The sequence below is a fragment of the Gouania willdenowi genome, chromosome 5 (genome assembly GCF_900634775.1).
Source record: "Gouania willdenowi chromosome 5, fGouWil2.1, whole genome shotgun sequence".
Taxonomy (NCBI): Eukaryota; Metazoa; Chordata; class Actinopteri; order Blenniiformes; family Gobiesocidae; genus Gouania; species Gouania willdenowi.
Window position 1 is genome coordinate 4,579,196 of NC_041048.1, and position 27,260 is coordinate 4,606,455.

General features: G+C 37.8%; 2 protein-coding genes across 6 annotated transcripts in view; one reads left to right on the forward strand and one right to left on the reverse strand.

Moving 5' to 3' along the window:
* cenpp (centromere protein P) overlaps positions 1–27,260 on the reverse strand; it is a 91,559-nt gene that overhangs the window by 765 nt on the left and 63,534 nt on the right. For both annotated transcript variants that reach the window (XM_028446190.1, XM_028446191.1), the window contains exons 7-8: positions 1,150–1,229; positions 953–1,044 (exon numbers count right to left, since the gene is read on the reverse strand). In XM_028446190.1, coding sequence (XP_028301991.1) covers positions 953–1,044; positions 1,150–1,229 — 172 coding nt within the window. The remainder of the gene's footprint in view (positions 1–952; positions 1,045–1,149; positions 1,230–27,260) is intronic.
* Positions 3,492–26,835, forward strand: ecm2 (extracellular matrix protein 2, female organ and adipocyte specific). 4 transcript variants are annotated; one of them, XM_028446184.1, is made up of 12 exons: positions 3,492–3,623; positions 7,132–7,266; positions 9,234–9,392; positions 15,113–15,301; positions 17,475–18,188; positions 19,152–19,267; positions 19,443–19,578; positions 19,737–19,894; positions 22,226–22,365; positions 22,666–22,778; positions 23,270–23,483; positions 24,727–26,835. In XM_028446184.1, exons 2-12 carry the CDS (start codon positions 7,134–7,136, stop codon positions 24,893–24,895), a joined length of 2,241 nt encoding a protein of 746 aa, XP_028301985.1. In that variant the 5' UTR covers positions 3,492–3,623; positions 7,132–7,133; the 3' UTR covers positions 24,896–26,835. The 4 variants fall into 4 exon arrangements, with proteins under 4 accessions (XP_028301985.1, XP_028301986.1, XP_028301987.1 ...); XM_028446185.1 differs by having other exon boundaries at positions 17,514–18,188; XM_028446186.1 differs by lacking the exon at positions 15,113–15,301.

Consider the following 27,260-nt stretch of genomic DNA (forward strand, 5'->3'; position numbering starts at 1 on the left):
GACTTCAAAAACAGAAATACATAGAATGAAAACAGAATTAGACATGCACAAAGCACACAAAAATAATAGAAATTATTACAAAATGACAACACAATTACACAAAATGACTTAAAAAAACCAACAAAAATATATAAAAAAGAAATGCAGCAAAAAGACAACTAAAATTAGACAAAAAATGTATAAAAAACCAAAATGAAAACACAATTACACAGAAATTTGTCCAAAAAACATACAAAAATACATGAAACAAAAACAGAACTACACAAATTCAATCAAATGTAGCACAAGATGACTGAAAACACACAAAAATAATAGAAAAAAAATACAAAATGACAACAGAAATACACAAAATTACTTGAAACGACAAAAATATATAAAATTACAACATAAATACATAAAAAGATAACAAAAAATAGAGAAAAAAAAATTAAAAAACAAAATGACAACACAATTATACAAAATTGACTCAAAAAACATACAAAAGGATGACAAAAATGAATAGAGAATTACAGAAATTGAATCAAATGTTGTACAAGATGACTAAAAACACAAATATTATAAAATGACAACACAAAAATGATTCCAATAACAAAATGAAATCTAAAACACACAAACCCTTTGTTCTTTCCTGTATTAATGTAATATTTGTCATATTTCTAAATGCTGACATGATAATTGACAATGATTTAATAATGTGGCCCTTGGATCAGATACAATCACATGTTTGTGGCCCCGCTGTGATAAAAGTTTCCCTACATGATTAGCTAGCAATGCTAGCTGTAGCCTATAATCATCTGTAGGAATCATCTTTCTTTCTAAAACATGGAAGTTACTTTTTTTAAACTTCATGACCTTCAAAATCATGACCTTTTTTTCAAAATAAAAGCACCAGATATTTTTTCCTGCTAAAGGAAAAGGCCAGACTGTCTCACGTTTTTTTTTACTATCTCACCTTCTTTTGGGATCTTTGTCAGTAAGTCTATGTGTGGTGAAACAGCGCCCTCTGCTGACACGTTTATGGTCCAATGGAAGAACAACATGAAGCTGTGAATGAAACACAAAAGGAAAGAGTTGATTTCTTCTTCTGCTGCTGCTGCTATTGGCTGAGCTTTGTGAGGAGGGGAGGGGAAGGGGGGGTGGGGTAGTTACCTGGGAATCTGGGGGTGATTCAGGGTCATGACCTCTGACCTGCAGCATCCAGGAACAGAGACGAGCGATGGGAACTTGTCCTGCAGACACAGAAAACATTACAAACCTTCTAATAGGCTCTTTAAATTCATCAAGATCCATAAATAATGACACATTGTTTTCAAACTTAACTAATAACTGACAGTTTTCGACTTCTTTGGTCAATAACAGATAAAAATAATAATTTTCTCCCTCAAACCAACCTTTTAAATCAAATAAAAAAACAATAATCTATAAAACTATTATAACACACAAACAAACAAAATGCAGTTTAGTTGTTTTTTTCCCCCTAGGACCAACACAAAGTGCATTAATTAATGACAAGTGTCTAACTCAAACCTGACTTTATTTATACTTTGTTGACAGATAAATAAATATTAGATCTGTTCCTGTCAAAGTAAAAGGACTAAATGAACAATGTATAGCAGAATCATTCATTAAGTCACATTTGACATGCAGTCGTTTCACTGGAAACATGAGAAATGCAAAGAAGGACGTTTCTGTAACATCTCCTTAAAATCCTTCAGAAATATGTAATTATTAGTAACACTTTAAAGTTTTACACATAAAGCTGACATTATCTGTCATTAGCATGAATACGGTGTCATGGCGGCTGTTATTGTGTTATTTTGGGTTAGGTGGAGGAATCTAATGGGGTTACGTAAGGTTAGGGTAAAGAAAGGCAGCCTTAATGACACCTTATTAATGCTAATGACAAGTGTCATGTCATAATAATGACAGCCTAATGTCAGCCTTTATGTATAAAACTTTGAGTAAAGCATTACCAAATTATTGGAGCGATTAAACCAGTGTGTGAGGAGCCATCACAGTCACACACACATTCAGTCGTACGACCAAAATGCATTTTTGGACTGTGGGAGGAAACACTCACATTGTGGGAGAACATGCAAACTCTGCCCTAAACTCTGGATTATTAAAGGAGCATAGGGTGGGACTTGTAGAAAAAAATGTAAGCCTTTTAATTTTACTAAAATGTTCATAAAAAAATGATTCATACTAAAAAAAATGCAGTTCTCTCACTAAACTAAAAAATGTACAAGTACAATTACGGAGGTATTATGGTGGGTGAATCAAGGTGAGTCCACACACATTTCTCCCTTTTGCCTTGAACAGACTGTGTGATGCATTTTGTTCTGCTAATCATGGTCCAAATGTCACGAGTCGTCCTCAGACGTGACGCTGAATGTGCGTCCTCCACAGCTTGGAGACTGGAAGAAGACCAGCGCAGTGGACCCAACTACTGTTTGGTTCTGCGGAGGCATGTGCAGAGGTCTGGCAGTAAACAGTCGCGTAAACAATCGTGTCACAGCATCAGCTCCCATGCTGGTTTGGCTGATGGTTGCAGTTACACTAACGACCATCATGTCACTATTGAGTCTTAGAGTGCGTTCACACCGGTTTAGTCCTGGACTCGGTCTGAATGGGCAGAGGACAGGTGATCATTTTATCACCTTTGGTTTGACTTGGTTTATGTTTAGAGCAGAACTTCTGATCTGCTCCAAACAGCCTATGGTGCAGTTCCATGAGTAACCAGTTGATGGTCCGTTACTAAAGTAGAGACTTCTATAGGCAAAGACACAGAAACCTGAAGAAGAGACGCTCATCTCTGAGTCAAAGTGAATGTTTAAGAGTGACCAGAAACTTCTTCCTTCTCTGTTTGTTCTTTCACAACATTCAACAATGGAGCAGCAACAAGTTGCTGTGATTCTAGTGGATTTAAAGCTCCACTGATCACCTACAATAACGTGTGCTCTACGTCATCACCGATACTTCCGGTGTTTGATCCGTTCCCAGAGCAGTTGTGTTTCCTAATCGCTCTAGGCTTCGGTTGGAAACACTCAGAGCCCAACAAAAACAATCACTCCAGAATTCTCCTCTTGATCCGCTCTAGACTTCGTTTGCGTGTTCACACCGACCAAACGAGGAGGACTATCAGAGCAAATGAATGCCAGAGTGTTTTAACCTCTCTATGATCCAGTCAGTGTGAATGCACCCTTTCATGAGTTGTAAAACACAACAAGGTCTGAATGGACCAAAGCTTCTTTAGTGCTCCTCATGGATCTGTGGAGGTGACACAGAGGTGAGATGTTTGAGTGTGGATGACCTTTGACCTTTGCTAGGCTTTAGAGCTGCTTGTCTGTGTGTATGTTGAACACACAACTGTCTGCCTCCTCTTCCTCATGCTCTCCCCTCTGCCTCAGAACAAACCCTGGCTTTGCTCAACTTATGCTCTCACTCCAACACACACACACACTACAGTATTGTGACACACACACACACACAAACACACACACACTACAGTATTGTCACACACACCACACACACATTTCTCCTGGAGCTCCTGCAGAACCCTGAAGAGGAAAGAGGAGGGAAGAAATCTGCGCAGAAATCCTGCAGCTGCCTTCAAACTGCTGGTAAAGTCCAGTTCTCGTCTGTCTGTCCATCCATGTGTCTGTCTGTCTGTAGCTCCGCCCCCTCTGTCTGTCCGTCTGTCCGTTCTCAGGGTCATTCTTCTCTCGGCTTTCTGTACGCGTTTGATCGAGTTACAGCCGTTTGTCCCGACATGAGGAAAGAGTTCAGAGGCTGGAAAGTTGGAGTTTTTTCAGCAGCCAGACGAAGCAAAGAGAAAGTGATGGAGCAGCTCCTTCCTTTGATCACAGCATACAAAGATTCAGATCAAAGGAAAAACTCAAACGCTGAAATATAAAGAATGAAAATGTATCACGAACGGCAGTAGAGAAACATTTCAATCTTTTTAGGAATTAAAAGTTTAAGAGTTAGGGTTAGGGTAACCCTGTAAAAAAACAAGAGAGGAAGTTTTAAAAAGTGCAAAATGAGAACTTGACCCAGTAGGGAAACACTGACAAATAACCTTGTTAACAACCAAACTATTACCACTTATTTTTGGAAGTGATAAAATATTGATACTTAACATTTTTAAACCTCCTTCAAGATAAAAACCCTTTTATTGCCAAAAAGAAATTGTTGCAAGCCTCTGTGTTAGAACATTATACCCAGGCTGTGTTCCAAATGGCACACTCCGTACTGCACACCAGCCAGTGGTTCCCAACCAGGGGTACGTGTACCCCTAGGGGTACTTGGAAACATTGATGAATCTATTTACAACATGCCGAGTCATTCTTAAGCCTATTTCAGACACTGTACATGCTCATTCAACATCTTTTTCACCCGTTGACAATAAACAATATTGTGGCCTTAATATCCTACTAAATTGTTACTAACATGTTATGCACATTACTAAAAAATGAGGTAAATATATTCTCTGATATACAATAATTGTTATAAACAAAACTGAGGCCAATATGTTAACAACATGTAAATAAAACAAGAACAGTTACTAAATTGAAGTGATGAAGGTGCTCTCCTAATGTGAAGAGAGGCCTCGGAGGGAACATGAGACAGAAAAGTTTGGGAAACACTGCTGTACACTACAAACTTAATGAGTATATACAGTCTACTATATACTATTAGTGTGATTAGGATAATGAGCGTTCCCACTGAAGTATACTTCCAAATTTCCCAAGATGCATTTGGAACCTGCAACGACTGAGACTAAATATCTGTTGATTCTCCACCTTTGAAAGTTCTGAAAACATTTTAAATGAAAAAGTGACCAAGTAGAATATCAACATGTGTTCATTTGATCCATAAAACTCACGTAAACACATTTCATTCTGTCGTTTCAAAGATTTTAAGAGACCCTCCAATGTGCTACTGACAAAACATTCAGTTAACTTCAAAACAAGAGCCCTATTTACAAAAGTGTTATAAAACTAATGGGAGACAAGAAGAGGCACTTTTGTTTTGAAAAGAGGATGTTTGATTTTTAGCTTGAAGCAGGATTATTTACATTCTGCTCGCAATGCATCATGGGGCAGCTGAGTATGACTCGTGTGACCACCGTGCATACTTAAAAAATATCCCCATATAGTATACATGGGTATTTCTCACATGCTCAATGTTTTTATACTATCTAATGTGAACTCATTACATACTTTTATTTGTTACTCATAATAGTATGAGTAGTATGTTAGTGTGACATTTATAACACAGCCCCAGTGACTGCTCACAGTTTATACACTGAACCAAAAACAGGAAGTGGAACCCTGATCCAAAGCGTCCCAAACAGGCTCAAAGGGTGACATATGCTGGCCATGGAACAACTGGAAACTTTTCAGCTTCCATGAACTGCGTAAAGAGGTGGTTTTCAACCTTAGGGTCGTTAGATGTTTTTGGACAACTTTTATCCTCACTGGAGACCAACTTTGACTAAATCTAGCTCGAGTTTCAATTAGATTAGATACATTTATGTTGGATTAAAGCTAGTACATGAAAATATGAGCTTTAATCTCCCATTTGTAAAATCTGCTCAGTGTTGGAGCTACTTTAAAGTTCCTGATGCATGAGCATTTATTTACTCCTAAAGTCACTTTTTCCAGTTGAAGTATTCAGTGCAGAACGTCTCTAAACAAAAAACAGTAAATGAAACAAACCCTAAACAGAAACCTCATCTTGTCTGATATTTAGTGACAGTTTATTGGCTTTGATTGTGACTTTGTGGAGCTTCAGGCTCTTAATCACAGCAGGCTTCAGCATTCCGCATCAACATGGTTTCATCATTACACACACACACACACTTTTCACAAATTTCCATCCTGTCTCCATGTGAGCCTGCTCCTCCAGAAACTAAAACTGTACTTTCCATCTCTCCCCTCCCTCACCATCTTCTCCCTCTCTGGACCTTGGCTCTGATTGGTCAGTGCTGAGATGAGGAAGGAGGGTCTGAAATGATGAATTCCAGCCTTGGAGCTGCAGATTAGTTTTACTCAGACCAGAACTACAAACAGTCTATCATTTCAATGGAGCAAATGACTATTGTCTTTATTTTAGTTACAGTACATTTACTTTATTTCAGTCGACTTATTTCAACAACATTATCTCTGATAATATTAATTATCCCGTATTGGTGTGATATAAGTTACAGTTACATTTACACCATTTCTCAGAAATGCACTTTGCTCAGCTGTGCTTGGTTTTTCAAGTTTTCTATAAAATAAAGTTGTGTTCTGTATTAATTTGCATTTGTATTCTTGTAACTCTTACAGATTATTAGTTAGTCAGTTTTTCTATTCTTTTTAGTATTTCTTTTGTATATTTCTAGAAGCAGAAACAGACTAGGAACACATATCATCAAAATCGTATAATTAAGAAATGGGAGTGGGAAGTCTTTCTTTTTCCCACTGCTTTTCAAACAAACATAATATTGCAATTATAAGTGTACAGGAATCGCATATATTATTTTCAACATTTCTATTTGTTTTCTCTGTTGGGGTTTCCTTGTACACAAAGACGTGTTTCTTTTTTGTCCTTGCTTGAAACAAACAAATGAAAAAGAAATAAAAAAAAAAAAAAATTGTATCAATATTTTTGTATTTTGTTTGACGATTAGTAATTGATAGTGAAAACGGAATCCCACAGGGCGCTGTTTTAGGTCTGCTTAGATTGCTTTAAATTGGAATATTTTAGGCTAAAGAAAAATCTAAAATGTATCAAAAATGAGAAAATAAAAGAGAGATTTCACCTTAAGGTGCAGATTCAAGACTGTTATTCAGGCTCATGCAGAGAAACGATCAGGTATGTGAGGGCGTGAGTTACCGTCAGATCTCTCCTTTTTAATAATGACAGGACTGCAACATGCACAGGCTAGTCATTAAACACACACACACAGACACACACACTGGCCATTAGGACCCCAGCAAGGACATATATGAGGCAGGGCAGCTCACTGAGGGTCCCTTTCTGAGACACTGTTGCAGGTAAAAAGCTTCTGTGCTGATAGTTTGTCCTGTTTGGTCACCTGTGAGAGAATAAAGCTGACTGTTGTCGTGGTCTACTCTGCAGGGATGCGGTGGTGGCTGCTGGGGGCCAGTCTGTGGCTGCTAGTGGTGCAGCTAGTTCCTGACGCTCAGGCCGGAAACAGACCCCGAGGCCCGGATGCAGAGAAGTACAGAGGGAAGAGGAAGAGGGAGCGACAAGGTGGGATAATCTCGGCTTAGCTCTGACACCTGAGAGGACGTTGGGCAACAACTGGGTTTTGTTTTTGTAGTTCTTTTGTGTTTTCTAAATTCATTTTGTCTATTTTCTTGTCAATATGGCAAATGTTTGTTGCCGTTTTGTCATATTTTTTACATTTTATTTTGTGCATTTTTCTGTCATTTTGTGCAATTTACTTAACATTTTGTGTGTCTTTGAAGTCCTTTTATATATGTTGTTGTTTTTTACGTCAATTTGTGTTTAAGTGGTTGTCTAGTGCGTCTTTGTCATCATTTTGTGTACTTTTGTTGAGCATTTTGCTGTCATTGTCATTTGGGTTATGGGTTATGTTGAGCTTCATGAGACTTCCAACTTCATGAATTACAATTTTGTTTTCGGGGGCCGCACAAAATGAGACCGAGGGCCGCTCTCTGTAGCAGAAATAGTGAAACAGATTTTCAGTTTGCGTCGAGATTGTTTCGAAACCTAAATTAATTAATGTCATGATTTTTGTTCAGAAATCTCTGAAATTTGCTGAATTTTCATCGACCAAAAAAGGCATGGACGGTTTAACATCTCAGTCCCCTAGGTGGCAGAAATTCACCTAAAGAAGGTTGTCAACGTGAACCCAAACTATTCTGTAAAGCAGTGGTTCTCAAGCTGGGGGGGCTCACCCCCGTGACGTCACGATGGGGGTTGGGGGTAGGGGGAGTGTTACGATGGTGCGAGAATGAGCATGCTGCTCATTGAGCATAAAAAATAGAAAAAATGTCATTGCACTTAAATAACTATTGTTACTGTTCTAAAATATGTACAGTAATTGCACAATTAGTGTTTCAATTGTTTTTACAGAAGAATTGTCACAAATTTTACCCTTTTCAAAAGTTTTTTGCCATTGCCTAAATGAAAATAACACATGATTTAAAAAAAAAAATAATGTTTTACATTATTTTAAAAGTGTAAATTCTAAACTAACGTATCCGTCTGAACGTCACCATGCTGCTGTGAATCCTCTCTAGGTGTCCTCATTATAAAGTGGAAGCTTCAAATTAAAGCACTGCCTCACGTACTGCTCATCTCTCTTTGTGTTCTAAATTAAAGAGCAGATGTGTTTACCTCAACGCTGGAAAAGAGCCAACGAACACCTCTGTTATGGCCACATAAAGCCTGTTGTGGTTATCAAGTGTTCATCCTTCGAGCCTTCAGCTATGCTTGCACTACTAATCACATCAGACTGGAAACCAGCAGCAACTGTTTTGTTAGTTACAGCAAAACAAAGGAGAGACCAATTCTGGTTGTAAATGATTTAAATCATGATTAAATAGATGCGTTTCATTCATTTTGATAAAATGTATTCTTTTGCTTTTCACTGATGAGTGAGGCTCTGATTTTCAGTTTCAAAATTTCCTCAATTCCGCTTGAGTTTACCCATTCCTGCGTCTTTTTCATGTCAGTTCAAATATTTTTGTTTTGTTAACTGTAGTAATTATTATATTTCTTCCCTTTATTTACGCTGCATACACTCGCTGTAACACACAAGATATTAAGTGAGATTTGACATCTGTCTACTTTACTTTTTTATCACTCAATATCTGTTTATGGAGAAAATTTGTATGTAAATGTGTGATAGTCACAAAATAAGCATGTGAGGCTATTATCATTTCCTATAGGAATGCTTCAAAAAATAAAAACAACAAGGATGGTATTATCAACAACATTAACAATGTGTATACTGTTTAATTATTATTTTTAATAACTATTACTAACGATAAATATGTAAATAATATTTGAATGCACGTTCATCAATACATGTCCCACAGGACACCATTTTTAAATCCATTTAAATTTGTTCCAACACAAATATTTAACGATAAACCAAAAGTAAAATGCATTAATTTTAAAAATATCAACATTTTGAGCCACAGGCCAAAGTTGAGCAACAATATTACTGTAAGTTTGTTGCTTTGCAGGTTTTCACCGGGCCAGAGAGGAGCGTCCTCGACCGATGAAGACCAGAACGGTACCTGCACCATACATCCCAGTGCCTGCAGGAAACCATGGAAACGACCCCTTCTTGAAACCCTTGAAAAACCTCCAGGAGCAGCACGTCACCTACAACGTCATCCCAGGTCAGTGAGAAGGCTGGTAGAGGTCTAAACCAGTGGGCACTGAGCGCCCTTAGTTCACAATAACATAATATGTGAGAAATGTTGATTTGTTCCAAATGTACACCAATGATTTCTAAAGATAACTGTAGCGCAGTCACAGGTTAGTCCTTCCAAACACACACGTCTGCAGAATTTATTGTAACGCAGTAAGAAATCAAATAAACAAAAATCACACCCGTAACCCAACAGTGCAGCATAAAGCCCAGCTTCTGTTTAAGTTAAAAGAAACTATGAAAGGGTGTAGAGTGCATCTTTAACAAAATACCAACACAACTCATCTATAATCCACAGTCACAAGGTTTTTCATCTTCTCATACACAAATAAAAGCTCCACATTTGCACTTACTAATGCCACCTACTGACATGAAGGCATACAGTATACCTATGGATTTATGAAGTTATTGCTGATATTTTCTTGCAGAATCATTTTCTTGTATCAACATGTAGGATCGTTTCACGTAGAACAGCTGACGATTTCGCAAAGAACAGTGTGTGGTTGACACTATTACTACAACGTCGTGGTAGGGCCACATTAAAATAAAAAGAAATTTGAGCAGTATGAGATTAAAGTCGTAATATTTTGAGAATAGATTCACAATTTTATGAAAATAGTCATAATTTTATGAGAATAAAGTAATTTTATTAGATTAAAGTATTTTTATTAGATAAAAGTAATTTATTAGATTAAAGTAATTATATTTCAAGATTAAAGTCATAATATATTGGGAATAGAGTTGTAATTTTATGAGAAAAGAGTTGCATCTTAAAAAACTCAGAATTCCCTGTTGAAGTGAAAGCAACCAACACGATACCAAATCAGTCTGGTTCTTCCATCGGAACAAACGCAAACGTCTGCAAAGTGTCTTTAAAATCCTTAAACAGATAACAGAGGTGATGATGGGCCAAAAGGCTCAGTATTTCACCATGTGTGAAACATAAAGATAAATATAATCTCACTAAATGTTCCACATTCCACATGCATGAGTGACTGCAACACAGACAAGATCCTGTTTGTATTTCAATTTTATTCTCATCAAATTACACCTTTATTCTCAAAATATCACGACTTTAATCTTGAAAAATTATGACTTCAATGTCATAAAATTACAATTTTATTAATATACAACGTTATTCTCATGAAGTTACACATTTTACTCTCACTTTATTCTAAAATTACTATGACTTTAATCTTGAAATATTATGATTTTAATCTCATAAAATTACAATTTTATTAAGATACGACTTTATTTACAAAAATATTTTATTAAGATAGACATTATTCTCATACAGTTACAACTTTATTCTCAAAATAGTACAACTTTAATCTTGAAATATTATGAATTTAATCTCATACAATTAAGTTTTATTAAAATACAACTTTATTCTCAAAATAGTACAACTTTAATCTCGTTGTGCCTAGATTTTTATTTTATTTCAATGTGGCCCTAATATGCCATCGTAGTATTGAATGAATGACTATTTTACCTCAAAGGGTGAATTTTAAAAAGGGTCTTCAACATAGACTATTTAAATCCGTGGTTGAACCCAAACAGACTGAATGTCTCATGTTAACTGTGTCATTTACACAAAGTCCTGCAATTCACTGAGACATGAGGAGATTTTGGTGACAGTGACACAATATTTTAAAGAGAAAAGAAAAGCTCTAAAGTATGAGTGCGTACGCTGAGATGACAGGGTGACTGTCAGCACAGGACACAGTTCATACAGACAGGATTTAAGACAAATAGCTGTGCTTCTATGTGTCTAACACTCAGCATAGCATTACAAAGCATTGATGACAGACACGACAGAGCTACAAAAGGTCCCCCAGAGCCCCTTCCGGCTCTATCATAGTGCTTTAGCACCTTTGCTCCTGAATCATACAGGCTTTGTCCTCTCACCTGCTCCACTGTTGAAAGCTCAAGTTTATGCAAACAATCACTGCTTTGTCTGCTTATTATTGTAAACTACAGGCTTTAGATACACACGCACACGCACGCACACACACTAATTACTACAGCAGGGGCTGCAGACAGAGGAGAGGGGCTGTTTGTCGGCTCTAACATCTCTGAATCGCTGCCCACAGATCAGACTCACGCACTGACTCAAGTCTGGATCCACGGAGACGTTTTTTCACTGTTTGAAAGCGAGTCAGTCAAAGTTGTGCCAAAATGATTCAAACAGTTACAGGAGATTATTTCAAAGTAATAATGAGATATGTGGACAAACACATAACATGTTTCTAATGTTATATATATTTTAATCAAAGTTAGTAGTGATGTGCAGCTTTTATAACAGCAAGGCCACAAAAATGTGATTGTATCTTATCTAAGGGCCACTTTATCAGCATTCATGTCAGCATTTAAAATAATGACCAATCTGAGCATTAACACAGGAAAAAACAAAGGGTTTTGTATTTCTTAAAAATGTATTTTTCAAGTCGTTTTGTTCATTTTTGTTGTTGATTTGGAGTGTGATTGTTGCGTGTGTATTTTATTTTTATGTCATTTTGTGCGTTTTTGGAGTAATTTAGTGTATATTTTACGTAATTTTTTTTTTATTTTTTATTTTATTCAGTTTATTTCCGACATGGTTACATTCACTTTTTTTTTAACATTTTTTGTACATGCCGAAAAAGGAGACGAGAGAAGCAGTTTGCTTATCCGGGTCCCGTCCCCTGTTTTACCATCGCAGATTTACATGGGTTTACATGTCTCTCTGGTCAAAACATTCTTGATTTCTTCTGAACGTCCCTTTTTGTGTATTCTCATCTGTAGTCAGTGTTGTCCTCTATCTTTGTTTGTGTTGGCCTTGTTCCCTGCCAGACGTTGTTAGCATTCCTCCAGTTCAAGAATAGTTCCTCTTTCGAAGGTGTTTGGAAGGTTCTTCCCTTTTCATCCACAATGTCACCTTGTTTTGTCTCTACATCAAGGGTAATCCAGCTGTTGTTAGTTCTATTGGCAGTGTTGTATTTTCCACTGTCTGATGATGGGATCAGATCCAACTTGTATAAACACATCACCACATCCCAGTTCACAAGCAAAGTAGTATTTTAATGTAATATATCTTAGTTCATAAGCGTGTTTCTAACTGCTGTTGTTAGTTTTATTGGCAGTGTTGTATTTTCCACTGTTAGATTTAACTTGTATAAACACATTATTATATCTTAGTTCATAAGCAAGGTAGTAATTTCATTGTATATAAAAAAAATCGTGTTTCTAACTGCACATATGACAATAAACACTTTGAATTTAAATTGAATGTAATCCTTAATCACCCCACCACCTAGCAATTAAAATGAATAAATGACAGACCTTTTTTACTCTTGGTTTCCACATTTAATTCGGTCTCCGTAAAATAATCACAGTCTGAGTTTTGTTTCCAGTGTTTATATAGATCTGGGTCCATATCCATGATTACCATCAGTAATGTTGTTGTTTAGGTGGATCCTTCGTATTTTCCCAAGTTGTCCATCGTTTTGATGAGAACTGGTTTTCCGTCCTCTTCTTCCTGGATGTAAATCCTGCAGTTTTTTGACCACGTCTTCACAATCTTTCCTTCTTTTTTTATTTGGCGTGCTTTCCATGCAATGCTTGCATTTTGTTTCGTCAGGTTTTCATTGATGTACACCTTCGTTCCCTTGAATTTGTTTCCTTGCTTGATTATTTCTCCTTTGAATTTTATATTCGTGAAGGTTATTTTTACAGCTCTGTTATCATTTTTCTTTGGCAGGAGATGGCAGGAGTTGATGTTGTCAGGGTTCAGGACAATGTCCTTCGACTTCAGGTAGTCAATGACCTGTTGTTCAATCGATTTTGTTTCTTCGTAACTCCTGGGTTTTATCTTTAGGCCTGTGATGATGACATCTTTCTTTCCTTTTGTTCCAGCTGTTCAACCCTCGCGTTCAACAATTTTATCTCTTCAGCATTTCTTTCATTCTTTTCTTTCAGTACCTTTGTTTCGCTTTGTAGTCTTTCCAGTGAGTTTTCCAGCGTCTTTTCCAACGACTTTATCTCGGCAGATAGGTTTTGTAGACCCTCGCGTATCATCTCCTTGACCTCTTCCAAACCCGAATTGGGTTCTGAAGGGCCTCCCTGCGGTTTTTTCACCATTTTCCTTCAGTCTTGGGCCCAGTTTTTCAGGCTGTTCAGGCTGTTCAGCTGTAGCCAGCTGTAGCCAAGGTCGTGTTATCGGAGCAAAGGAAAACACGTCTGCTCTCTCCAAAGACCAGAGAGGAAGTAATGTTTCTTTCATTTTGAGCATTTACAGTATGTTATTGTTTTGAGTTTTTGGAGTCCTTTTTGTTGTCCTTCTGTGTATTTTTCTGTCATTTTAAATGTTTTTGGAGTCATTTTGTGGATATTTGTTGTTCATTTACTTTTTCTTTCATTTTGATTTTTGTTGTCCTTTCTGTCATTTTGCGTATTTTTGGGGTCATTTTGTGCATTTGTTTTGGGGGTCAAACCGAATTAAACTGGGGACCCGACCACATGTGGCCCGTGGCCCCGGGTCACCATTTAGTCATATCTGGTCTACATATGTTTGAACATATAACCTGTGGTCTGAGAAGCTGGAAAATAAAACCGGACAGCGAATGAGTGATGAGTGTTTTAGGTTTCGTCATTGCAAATAAAACGGGTTTAAAAAGCCATTCATTCACGTTTCCACAAAGCCTTGAAACAGCAGTGTTTAGAGCAGGGTGAATGTGTTTGCCTAAAGTCATGGAGTTATTTATGAGTGACTTTCTAAGACTTCATCAAGTTTTATTGTCTGGAGTGAATCTGGGACATTCATGCAGTTTTTAATAAGTTTGACATTATCGTGCATATGATGTACACATTATTTTTCTTTTCTCATTGCCATCAAAGTCTGATAAAATAACATAAAAAATGCATCATACATATGTTAAGAATTATAATAAAAGCATTCCAAAGTCAGAGACAAAGGGAAATTTATATATTCTAAGCCTGGTAAGATTTTCCCAATCAGGAACGGACAATAAATAGATCATTTCAAACCTCTCTCCCTTTCGATACATAGGAAATAATAATATAATAAATAATAATTTGTCAAAATCGATACACACAAAATTCATTTGATATTGTGTTTTTGTTGTCTCCTCAAAAGTTCAATAAAACTTTGCATAAAACATGCTAATCAAAACAAAATGCAATAATTAATGACACGCACCTGCTTGAAAATAAATACTTAAACTTTTGACTTTATCCACAGACATATAAAGAAGACACGTTTTAGATCTAGATCTGTTCATTTACTAAATGTAAAAACTACAACAAATAAGGTGTAAAAGTACATCTGACATGCATCTGTTTAACTGTAAAGATAAAAAAAATGCAACAAACATTTTGGAAAATGAACATTTCATCCATATTTTACCAGGATTTTTTGGACAGTCTGTGCAGCGGCTGTTTCATACTCGCATGTGTTACAGACGCTTAATGTGCTGTTTTGCTCTGAGACTGTGAAGAAATTCCATACTAGCGACACGTGCCAAATGTTTTGTTTTGTTAGCACAAGGCAACACTAGCTAAGCAGGGGCAGAGCTATGATATTAGTTTGACTTTCTTATCTGACTGATAAAAGAAATGAAGAAATGTTGCATTTGTTATCAGATGTCCCTCTAAATAAAGTGTTAAGCTGTGTGGTTGTATATGTTTCAGGTAAGCAGGGTCAGTGTGTGTACCAGGGTCTGATCATGTACGACCAGGCCGTCTGGTCTCCGAAGCCCTGTGTGACATGTCTGTGCAGCGGAGGGAGGGTGGTGTGTGATGAGATCAGCTGCCCTGAAGCGCCGTGCCCGTTTCCCCCCACCCTGACCGGGGATTGCTGCCCTGCCTGCATAGAGCCAGGTAGAAACACAACATGTGACCAAAACCATGGTGCAACATCCACAGGCACCAGAGGAGCTTTAAAATATCAGATAAAACCATGACAAAAAAGAGACAAACAATTGTTTGGTCACAAACTACATTAAATTTAATGTGTGAGTTTTAATTTGAGTTTCCTGACTTTAATGAAGTTGATACATCTCTAACTCTGGGGTCTCGGCATGTTGCTCCTTCTTAACCATGGCTTTGAAAATGTGGTCGACACATTTTAAAACAGTGGATACACATGTTGTGAGTTTTAGAACCGCCTGCCTGCTGGGAGACACCACATGTTTTTAAAACGTGTCTGGGATTGATTGCACCACACTGTCATGGTCATCATCATACACTAGAAATAAAAAACAAGTGTAGAATCTGTGTTTAAAAAAACAAGAACTCAAGACTGTTAGCCAACGTCTTCCTTTTGAACAGTCAAAAGTTTAGACACACCTCATATGTGGCCTTTCACATTAGAAGATACTGTATATCATCGTTATTACATCACATCAATCCAAATTTGATTATGTGAGAGCCTTAAAAAACGCAAAGCAATTTACAGATTTTAGACAAGAATCCGTGTGTGCAAGGGCAACTCTAACATCTACCAAATCTATTTCAGTATTTACATTTACGCATGATTGAAGAAGGACTTAACGTTGTGGTATTCTATCAGAATAGATTAGCATTGTGTTTTCAAGCTGATGTTTGCAGAGCTAGCAGACACAAGTTTGATCTGGACACATCAGTGTAGAGGAATACATGTTCACTTCACTTATTGAATTATGAATCCCACCCACTAACAGATGCTATGATCACACACAGTCTAAAGTGTCTTCATAAGCTGCATTTCCACCACAGGAACTTTCCCAGAAACTAACTGTATTTCAACCTCTGGAACCATGGGAGGACATTTTTATCAAGGGTTGATTCATCAGGGCTGAGGACTTTCCCCGATTAGGATGAAGTACTTTTGAAGGATTGGGGACTTTGGAGGAGCAGGATTTACATTTGTGGAAACGTTAGGGTGCATTCACACCGACGGATCTCAGAGCTGTTAAAACAGATCTGTTTGCTCGGAAAGTCCACCTCGTTTGGTTGGTGTGAACACGCAAACAAAGTAGAGAGCGGATCAAACCGGTGAATTCTAGAGCAATCGTTTTTGTTGGTCTTGGAGCGTTTCCAATCAAAGCCTAGAGCGATTAAGGCGCGTTTCCACTGGCGGTATCGGCTATACTTGGCTCAGCTGTACTCTCTTTTTGCACGTTTCCACTAGGAAAAAGGTGAAGTTCCAAAAAAGCAGCTCTGGTCTGAAAATGTGACGTAGGCACAAAGCAGACACTGATTGGGTATGAGAATCATCACAGCGTAGAGTCATCAACTCACGCAGAGAGATGAAGCATTTGGCCACCATTGATTTTTGTTAGTGATCTTATCAAGATGGCAGCAAATAAGTACAATCCGTGGAGTCTGGCAGTTTCACTTGTCAGGCGGTTGCTCAATGGGAACGCTCCAGAAAAACAGTATTGGGTGCCGAAAGCGAGGAGTGTGGAGCCGTGTAGAGCCAATACCGCCAATAGAAAGGCGCCTTTTGGAGCACCATGAATACAACCACTTTCAGAGTGAAGTAAAGGCTGTTTGGAACGGATCAGAAGTTGCGCTCTGAACGTAAACTGAGCCAAACCAAGGTGATAAAATGATCAGCTGTCCTCCGCCCATTCGGACGGCGTCTGGGACTAAACCGGTGTGAATGCAGCCTTAGTGGCTTCTACATTTATGCAAATAAAGTGTATTATGACATGTAGTAGCAGAAATTCAAAATGCAGTTGAAATGCAGGCATTAACAGGACACAAGGCAAATCTAGTTCTGAGGAGATAAACACCTCAAACTAAAAGTTCTGTGACTTTTTTCGGTGGAAAAGCAGCTTCCGTCTCTCATGAAGACACAGCAGAACCTGCCTGTGTGTAGATCAGAAGGACTGGGCTCTGTAACGTCTACAATCTGGTCTTTGTCTGTCTGTCTGTCTGTCTGTCCGCCACACACTGTCTGTCCTTCCCTCATAAATACCCTTTCACTGTAGTTTTTCCTCCTCCTCTTTTTCTGTCTCCTTCCTCCTTTGCTTTCCCTCTCTTCTCCTCCTTACGAATCCCCACCCAGACCTCGACCTCAGCCTTGACCTTTCCGGTGACTCCCCAGTTCCAGCTGACATCGTGGACTCCGTGACACTGCGTACCCAGGAGGAGATCCAGGAACTACTGAGGCAGGAGGAGGAAGATCACCGTGTGGAAGAGGAGCGATTGAGGAGAAAAGATGAAAACAGGAAGAAAAGGAGGAAACAACGGAAGGAGCAAGAGGAAAGGCAAAGACAGATGATAGAAGAGAAGAGGAGAGAGGAGGAGAGAATGAGAGAATTAGAGGAGGAGGAGGAAAGAACTAGACAGTTAGAGGCAGCAGAGGAAAGGAGGAGACAGATAGAGGAAGAGGAGAGGAGGAGATGGGAAGAGGACGACAGGAAGAGGAAAGAGCTGGCAGAGCAGGAGATGAAGGAGAGGAGGATGCAGGCGGAAACACTGAAGCAGGAAATGCTGGCTCTGGTGGCAGAGGAGGAGGAGGAGGAAGTGTGGCTGAGAGGAGACGTGTTTCAGATGCTTCCAAAGGCACCAGATGAACCAGAGGAGCCGGGCCTCCTACCTGTTCCCATCCCCAGACCTCCTGATGTGATCGACCATGAGGTGGAAGTAGAAGCGTCTCATTCTGTGAGCCTCCCTCAAGGCTGTGAAATCTCTGATGTCATTGTGACGTGTGAAAATGCCAAACTGACTCACTTCCCTCCACTGACCATCCCTGAGCTCAAGTCCCTCAGTCTAGAGGGTGAGTCCACGACACACGCACAGGCTGTGTTCCAAATGTCACACTAACGTACCACACACTCAATGAGTATATACTATCTACTATATACTAGTAGTATGATTTGGGAAAGTAATAAAGCTTCACCTACTCTCGGAAAATACAAAAAGATCTGCTAAAATAAATTAATGAACAACAACAAATGATTATGAGACACAGAGATAAGCTACAATGACCTCATGTTTAGGTTTTTCTATACTTGCGTCTTGTGAAATAACCCAAAGTTGGGGTCCAAGATAAAAATTAAGGTACATGAAAAAAAAATGTTTTTATATCCCAAGAAAGAGAAACCTTTAAACAGTGATCAGATTTCTTCTTACATTCCCATATGCATATGGGCCACTGAAAATAGGAAAAACAAGTATTTTTGGGATTTTATGTCACCAAAGAACTAACGCATATATGTGGCTAATCATTATTGATTTGAATAGTCTACATAGCTCAAAGCTGATCAAATTACAGGGAGCCCAAACACGTTCAAGCCTCAAACCCCGCCACACTTTTTTCCAATTTTGAGGGACTGGCATGTCCACCAGATAGGATGTATAGCAGATCAAATTTCAGTTGCCTATGTGGTGTAATTCCTGAGATATTGAAAGCTGAAAATGGAAGAAAAATAAGGACCCACCCCGCTCAATAAATTGGCCATATCTCAACAATTGTTAACCCAATCAAACTAAAAATTGTGAAAAAGTGTGCCTATTGAATAATGACAAAACAATTGGTAAAAATGTCTGAATTTTTTTTAGACTGAGTTGGGAACAAAAAGAGCCGTATATAGAGGGATCACAGTTTAATGATTAGAAAAAGAAGGGATACACAAGACCAAAGAGACTGAGATCCTGATATTTTCTCACACATAAAACTACCAGAAACAATCATAAAAATACTGATGAGCTAAGACTGAATTTACTGATCCACCTGCAGGAAACAACATCAACACCATCCCAGCAGAAGCCTTTAATGGGATTCCCAACCTGGAATGGATCAACCTGAAGAAAAACAAACTCACCTCTGCAGGCGTCCATCCCAATGCCTTCAAGGTGAAATTCTCACTATACACGACTACGACTCTTCAAAAATAAAATACAACTTCTGCCTGTGCTGTGTTATCAGGGCCTGCAAGGCAGCTTAGAATGCAACAAATGTGCTGCTGAACATTTACTAAACATCACAGGATTGAAATTCTAAAAGTGTGTATGTATTTGTGTGTAACAGAGACTAAAGATGCTCAGACGGCTCTACTTGGACGGGAACCTTTTAGACGCCGTACCCCCTGACCTTCCTCCGACCCTGCATGAATTAAAGATCAGCGAGAATCGCATCAGAGGGTTGGATGAAAACAGCTTCCAGGGTAATGCTATACTCTCTTCTAACATTCATTGATTCCTCTGTGTATTTCTCCAGACAAAAGCTTATAGTCCTGTTGTATTTACTGGTGAATGATCATAATTGGTTTTCCAGCTCCGAGACTGTGACATTAATCTGTATCTTTTTTTTCCCATCTTCCAGAGTTGAGCAGTCTGGTGATTCTGGAGCTTGAAGAAAATCTACTGAGTGAGGGAAATGTAAATCCTCAGGCCTTCGCTCCATTAATCCAGCTCTCCTACCTCAGACTCGGGAGGAACCATTTCCGTACTGTACCGCAGGGCCTCCCCAAGTCCCTGCTGGTAGGAAGTCAAATCTCGGTTCATGTATTACACTAACATGTCTCACATAGTGTGACTTTATTTAAACCAAAATGAGAAAAACATTTAAAGTTAAATATGTTTTAATACGGACTCCAATTATCCGTTTAAAAAATGTCCCAATTCTGTTTCAGTGTAATTGTTTCGGCGTCAGTTTACACTTTTTTGTTTTGTTTTTGTTTCAGTGTCTTTCCATATTTAGATGACTTTACTGTTAAACTACCCAAAAACATACCAAACATGCTAAATAGGGTCAACTACTGTTATTAATTTATACTTATATGCTTCAGATGACTAACGGAACCCAGGGGAGGGGTTATGCTCAAATCACATGAAATTTCATCGTGGGAAACAATTCGTCTATTTGCTATAACTTGCTTTACTCTCAGCCACCTGTTTTATGGGAAAAAAATACATGATAATGCATGATATGTTCCCAAACCTGTATGCGAGGATTCTATAGATATTTACATTTCATTTTTGCACAAAATGTCACGCAACAGTGTGATTACGTAGTGAAGATTTTGAAAGAGATTGAGTGAAATTTTACATATTTGTCAATTTTTCAAAAACATGCATGTGAAGTATTTCCGTGTCATATTGGAGCCTGATCTTAATAAAATAAATAGATTAAAAAAATAAATTAATAAAAAGTTAAAATTATCTTTTCTATTTCAGAACGTGAATTCAACGTCTCTGTCATTCTATTCCGCTACCATGGAAAACCGGTGTCGCTACTTTAATGTCATGACATATGAAATGTCTGCATTTCGTGTTTTGACCAAACAGAAATAGATTTTCAGAACTTTTTAACCTATTTTGAATGACAGAGTGATGTCACAGCTCATGTAAAGCCTCACTTTAATGATTTAGTCAAATAAATCCAACACACTAGTGTGTGTTTTTGTAACACTACACTCCACAAATGCACAAATCTTATTTTTTGACTTATTTTTAAACTGTCTCAGATGTTCAAACTAAAACAATATTGGGATGATCTTTGGGAACTTTGAATCTTTATTCTTTTAGGTTTTCTTTTTACATCTTTTTAATAATCAGGACTTCAAAGTTATTCTCAGCAACCCATGACCAATTGAACTGATCTGATTCGAATGCATAAATTCTCAGTGTGGCGAATCAGAGCACACAACATGGTAAATGTTACTGAACAAGTTAAGTTTAAAGGCCTTAACCAATTCCTGCCTGCGGTGTGAGGGGAAAGCAGGAAAATCTGACTATTTCCTAATTGTCCCAATATGGTCCATTATCACATGAACAGAGAAGCCTAAAAAAAAGCCATAACTGTTTAAAAATCTGCAGTTCATTAAGGGAAAGGTCTTTACTCGTGTCATTCGTTTCACTCAGCTCATCAACTGCTTCATTAAACACACACTATTAGATATGATGCAGAAGTTCTCAATGTGTGTTCATGGTCACACCTTAGGCTTTCCTTGAATTCAATTTTGGGGTTGGCTTAACATTTTCAACCTTGAATTTGTCCCAACATCTGTGAATGAGACTCATCATAATGACTCAACCATTAACTCCAGAAGTGCTGCTTTCATAAAGATCTCAATTTAGATTTATACATACTGTACATGATCTAGGGGGACTTTGTCTACGTTCAGACGACAGGCCATGTCAGATTTATTTGCCCATATGTGACCTGTTAAAGACAGTTTGAACAGCACTCAGGTCACTTTTATACATGGTACTAAATCCAATGTAAAGCTAATATTAACCTTCGACAAGGTCATATTTTCACTGGCATTTATTTGCTTTAGTTGTTTGTCTGATATCAAGATTACATCTTAACGGATTTTGACAAAGTTTTAACCGAAGATAGACCTTACGCCATGGAAGATTCCAAATAAATCTAAAAAGGATCCGAAACAATATAATGATTCTGTATCGGCATGAAAAAAAAAAATCATATCTCTTATCATTGGTGAAATTTCAAAAATTAATATCTCAGTTCGTAACTAACCGATCTTTGGTCGGCTTGGTTTTTCAATTACCTCAACGAGTTTCTTACAGATCGGATCCGGATTGCGCATTTCATTAGGGATTTTTTGAAAAAAATGGGGGTGTCCATACATATAGACCTACTATTTGGTTATTAATGGGGATAGAAATTTCTGCCAAACCTTTCAAGAGTGAATGATCACAGTACCATGTTCAGGATCACTGATTCGGATAACTGCAAATAACTGGCAAAGAAAAGATTTGGCAGAGTTTGCTCTCTCTGACTGCTCTTGTTTGTAATGCCTTGTGGTACCAAAATGGTTGACACTCAATGTCCCTGTCATTTAGGAGCTGCATCTAGACAACAACCTGATTGAGGAGATCTCAGATACGGTTTTTAATCAGACGAGTCTTCTAAACGTTGTTTCTCTGAAACACAACAAGCTGGACGAGACCAGGATTGCCCCTTTGGCTTGGATCAACCACAGGTACGACAATAAAAGTTGTGTGTAACACGTGGTTGTGGGAGCGCTGTAGTTGTTTACGTGATTAGTAATGACATCTCAAAGAGAGCCACAACTCTTTGCTATGAAAACTGAAAAATTCTGGGTCCTTCCCTGATAGTGTTTGATTTTTTTCTGTGTTACTTGTGTCTGTGAATGTTTTTAAATTGCAGTTATAATGAAGACCTGTTGCCTGTACACGTTTTAGACAAATTACTTTTATGTTGCTAGTTTAATTTAAGATGAATAAAAACGGTTACATCTCTCTCATCACCTCCTCTGCAGACACCTTGAGTCTGTTGACCTCTCCCATAACGACCTCTACCTGGTTCCATCTTACCTGCCCAGGTCGCTGGTCCACTTAGTCCTGGTGGGAAACCACATTGAGAGGATACCAGGTGGGTGTGCAGTTTCCACTGCGGGTACTAGATGAAATGAAATGAACTGTATTTGAGTTTGTTGGCTCAGACTTTTCTTTTTTGTTTGCTCTCTGCATACTTTGGGGTTAAATCCTCAAACTAAATTGCTCATGAGGTCACCAACACCAACCACAAACACTGTGTCAGTGTTAACAACTAGGAAGGGGAGATTAACTGGAAATGCTTTTTTACTGAGGGATGAAAAATGATTATGTTCCAGGAAAGTCAGACATTTGTAACTGATTCATTTCAGTATAATTATTTTTCAAAGACAAAATGCTGAATAAAAAAAAAATAATTATGAAAAAAAGTGCAGAATTAAGTTGACAGATTTTTTAATTCAGCAAAGAAGGGATACTAAGCTAACCAGAAAAAATAACAAATTTAAAATTTAAAAGACTGCAAGGAAAGCCTTTTAACAAAGCTTTAGCAGCACAATCATAAACATCATGAACTCACATCTTTTTCAGGTTACGTGTTTGCCCACATGGATCCTGGTCTAGAATACCTTTACCTCTCCTTCAATAAACTGGACGGTGAGGGAATCGAACCCGAGTCGTTCTTTGGCTCGTACCACTCAATGGTGGAGCTTTGTTTGGATCACAACCAGCTGATTACTGTGCCGTCTGGCATCATCGAGATGACTAACTTACACTTCCTCAGACTCAACAACAACAGGATCAGGTATGGAGGCACCGTATGACAGTTTTTATGTGATGTCTCTGCTTTAACAGAAATGTGTCGAATATTTATATTTGCTCAGACAAATTTGTGAATGTTTGAACAAGTCCCGGTTTGGTTTAAGCAAATCCTCATTTGAGATGAAAAACCCCAAAATGAGGAACCTGGTTATTGACAAGAATGATTATTGCCCTAAATCTATCCACCCTCTATATGGGTCATTTCATGTCATTTCACAAATAGCTCAAGCACTGCGGTTTAAAAAAACAAAAAAAATTTTTTTAGCAATTATTCCATGATTATTCAATAGGCACCCTGTATATTTTTAGTTTGATTGAATGAATACTTTTTGCGATATGGCGAATTTAGTGAGGGGGGTATGTGTCCATTTTCTTTTGTCTTTATTTTCCTTCCATTTTCAGCTTTTAATATCTCAGGAACTACACCACATTGGAAACTGAAATTTGGTATAGTAATACAGCTACACATTCTCTCTCAGAATATACAAAAATATCTGCTATCCTATCTGGTAGACATGCAAGCCTGTCAAAAAAAACAACTTAGCATATGGCTCAGCTGCCTGTAATTTGATCAGCTTTGAGCTATGTACTGTACATAGACTGTTCACATCACTAAAAACAACCAGATAATTAATATTGCCTGAAGAGTATTACATTAGTAATTCATTAAAGTACATTATACAATATTACAGAAGACAAGAAGGCAGAATTAGCTACAGAATGAAGATATAAACAATCAACCCAAAAATAATCCAGCAGACAAGATGGGATGTAACGATAACAGGAGAACATGAGTCTCAGCAGACGGCTGACTCACGCATCAACATCTCCAGACGGTATTAGGCCGACAGCTCATTGGCTGGTGTGTCGTCCTGGCAACGGGAGACAAAACAAGCTGATTTCAAATTTCCACCTCTGCATCACCTCATCACACTCAGGTCACCGCACATATTCTCCAGCAACTTATTTCAGACCACAAAGTGTAAACATGTTACTGCAGCCAAGATGACAAACTGCAGGTGGGAATTTACACTTGGGCTCCAAGAAAACTGTGTTGTATGTTGTATTGGTAAACAGTTACAGTGCAGTCAAAAAAGACTCCCAAAAAACAGCTTGATGAAATCCACAAACACAAAAAACTAAATACCCAAAATGCTTCCCTGGGGAACTTGATATTAAATATATTCAGTTGATGTTTCTAACAACAGCTTGCTGCTGTTTTTCAGGAGTATACCCGATGAAAGTATCTGTGACCCACACCATAGCGGGGACTCCACTCTGGTGGCCTTAAGGCTGGAAAACAACTACATTGACCCCCAAAAGGTTTCTCCGACGGCATTTTCCTGTGTACGCTCCTCCTCAAGTGTGGTCTTAAAACCCCAGAACACGAAGTGAAAAAATGTTCTGAAATACAACTTATAGAAAAGCAGCAGAAACACAAAAAAGGGTTCTATATTTGAGACATTATTTTGCCAATAGATAAGATATAAATATCCCCCCCAGTGTAAAGGTAATCATGTCATTCTGAAGTAGATATGCTTGTTAATGTGTTAAAGCCACGCAGAAGAAAAAATAGAGGAATCTAAGTTCAAGCTGATGTAATTTCAGTAATAGGAAAGTGGTTCCCTGTCTTGGAATGAAACCACCTGACTAATACTTTCTCCTCCTTTGGTCCTAAAAACTTATATCTATGCCAGATGAGTCTGCAATGTACGGACATTCACTAACTGCTACGGCGGTGACAGACGTCTCTGTGCCAATATTAAAAACATTCATCTTCTTTTGGAGAAAATCTGATGTGGAAAGAATTCCTGTGACATGCACAGTAAAATCTCTCATGAAGAAATGGAAAGAATTCCCCCCAAAAAGTGAGACCACAAGCCCAGTGCATGTTATATTTTTAACAACCTCAGCACCTTCATCCTCCCCTTCTTAGCTTCACTTCTTCCAAAGAGCTCCTTTCATAAAACCTCTGACATGGAAAGGCGGGTGAGGAGAGGAGCGCACATGTGTGAAACATCCTGTCAGCTCTTTGTGGTGAAGATCAGAAGCAGATAAAGTTATTGAGTGGAAATAACAGCCGCTGGAGAGCAAATGTCTTCAGACGATTGACACATAAGATGTGATGACATATCTGCTTGTAGGAGAGATGACATATATACGTATAGGTCTTACCCACAGAGTCTGATCTCATTTACTTCTTAAAAATCCTTGAGACACTGAATTATTGAATTAATTAATAGCTTTGACTGATCTTTTTCTTAAATGCAAAAAAAAATCACATGTTTAGTCAGGTGTTGAGATCAAATGGATGGTAAGGCTGGTAAATGACTTTTATGGATGTGGGACAACCTTCCCAACCGCTGGGCCGAGGACTGGTACTGGACAATGAACCAGTACTGTTGTTTTTATCCATTTTCTAAAATGTAAACAAAAACTGTTTAACTGACACTCATTTTCTTTATAAAAGCATCTCTAGACAAAAAAGAAATTTGAGAAATTGTTAATGACATCCAAGTAATACATAAATCCTTGTGACTGCATAAGAAAGTGGTGAATAGACAATGTTGAAGCAACAACAATCGGTTGTAGGCAGATCAAAATAACTGTCATCCCTTAACTAAATAGTAAATGTGTTTTATTGTAAAACAATCATCCTTGTTTAATACATTTTGATCAAAGTCTGTTGATGAATGGATGTTGTGCAATTGAATAAAAAACACTTACAGCCAAATGATTGTAAACACAACAGCACCACCTGTTTGACAGTCCAGTTTGTGCAAAACGTAGAATTTTTAATTACAATAATTCAGTATTTTTTAGGCGCTCAGGTAATAAAACCTTGACAAATGTTCAAAGACAGAGAAACTTGTAGATGTCACTGTTGGCCATAAGGTATGACAAGAAGTTTCAGCTGAGATTTTATTGTTTACAACTCCAAACTTTAATATCAATTTTTCGTGTTAATTTTGCACCATCAAAGAGTGATTTATATCGGTTTGCTTCAACGTGACAATCCTTCACCATGTTTAAAATGACTAAACTGTCAGGTAACACATTCAAATGTATTCTTCCCTAATTCCCTTTTCATGTCTGTAACTTTTCCACCTGCTGTGTAACATTTAAACTTCCCTGATTTTATCAGCATCATTATATTGCGGGATCTTTAATCTTGCTTGCATGTAGAAATGTATCCATAGATGGAATCAGAAGCTCCTGTGCTGTTTCTTATTTTAATATTTTGATTTTGTATCCTTCACTTTGCTCTGGCTGGCCAAAATGTGATAACCTTTCAGATGCACCACTTTAATAAAGCCACGTTTGACGAATTTCAATGATGTCCTTGGTTTCTTTGATTTAAATCTCTCATTTGGTCTAAAATAATGATTTATTTTGTACGGAAAAACAAGAAAAATAAACGTGTCAAAAAACAAAGAAAGGAATAAAGTCTGATACTGATTAATGTGCCAATTAAGATTTTCACTGCAAGATATATCTTATAAATGTGGCATCATCAAACAAAGTTTATATTAACATTAATACAGATATAAATATTTCCAAATGGGGCAGGAAATGATTTTGAATAGACTAATTTTAAACAGTAGTTGTGGCTGGACAATCACAGCATGTCGCACTACATGATATTTTGACACTTTAAATAACAGATTAAATTACAGATAAGTAATGTTTTTTGAAAATTCAAAGTGAGTGCATGTATAGAAAAACAGGGGTGTGGACTCCAGTTACATGACTTGCACTT

What these genes read in the sequence shown, in the direction of transcription:
- ecm2 (XM_028446184.1), top strand. Translation starts at nt 7,134, where the DNA reads ATGCGGTGGTGGCTGCTGGGGGCCAGTCTGTGGCTGCTAGTGGTGCAG. An exon ending in CAAGTCCCTCAGTCTAGAGG is followed by an intron (nt 18,189 to 19,151) that starts GTGAGTCCACGA and finishes ATCCACCTGCAG; the next exon opens with GAAACAACATCAACACCATC. An exon ending in GGATGAAAACAGCTTCCAGG is followed by an intron (nt 19,579 to 19,736) that starts GTAATGCTATAC and finishes CCCATCTTCCAG; the next exon opens with AGTTGAGCAGTCTGGTGATT.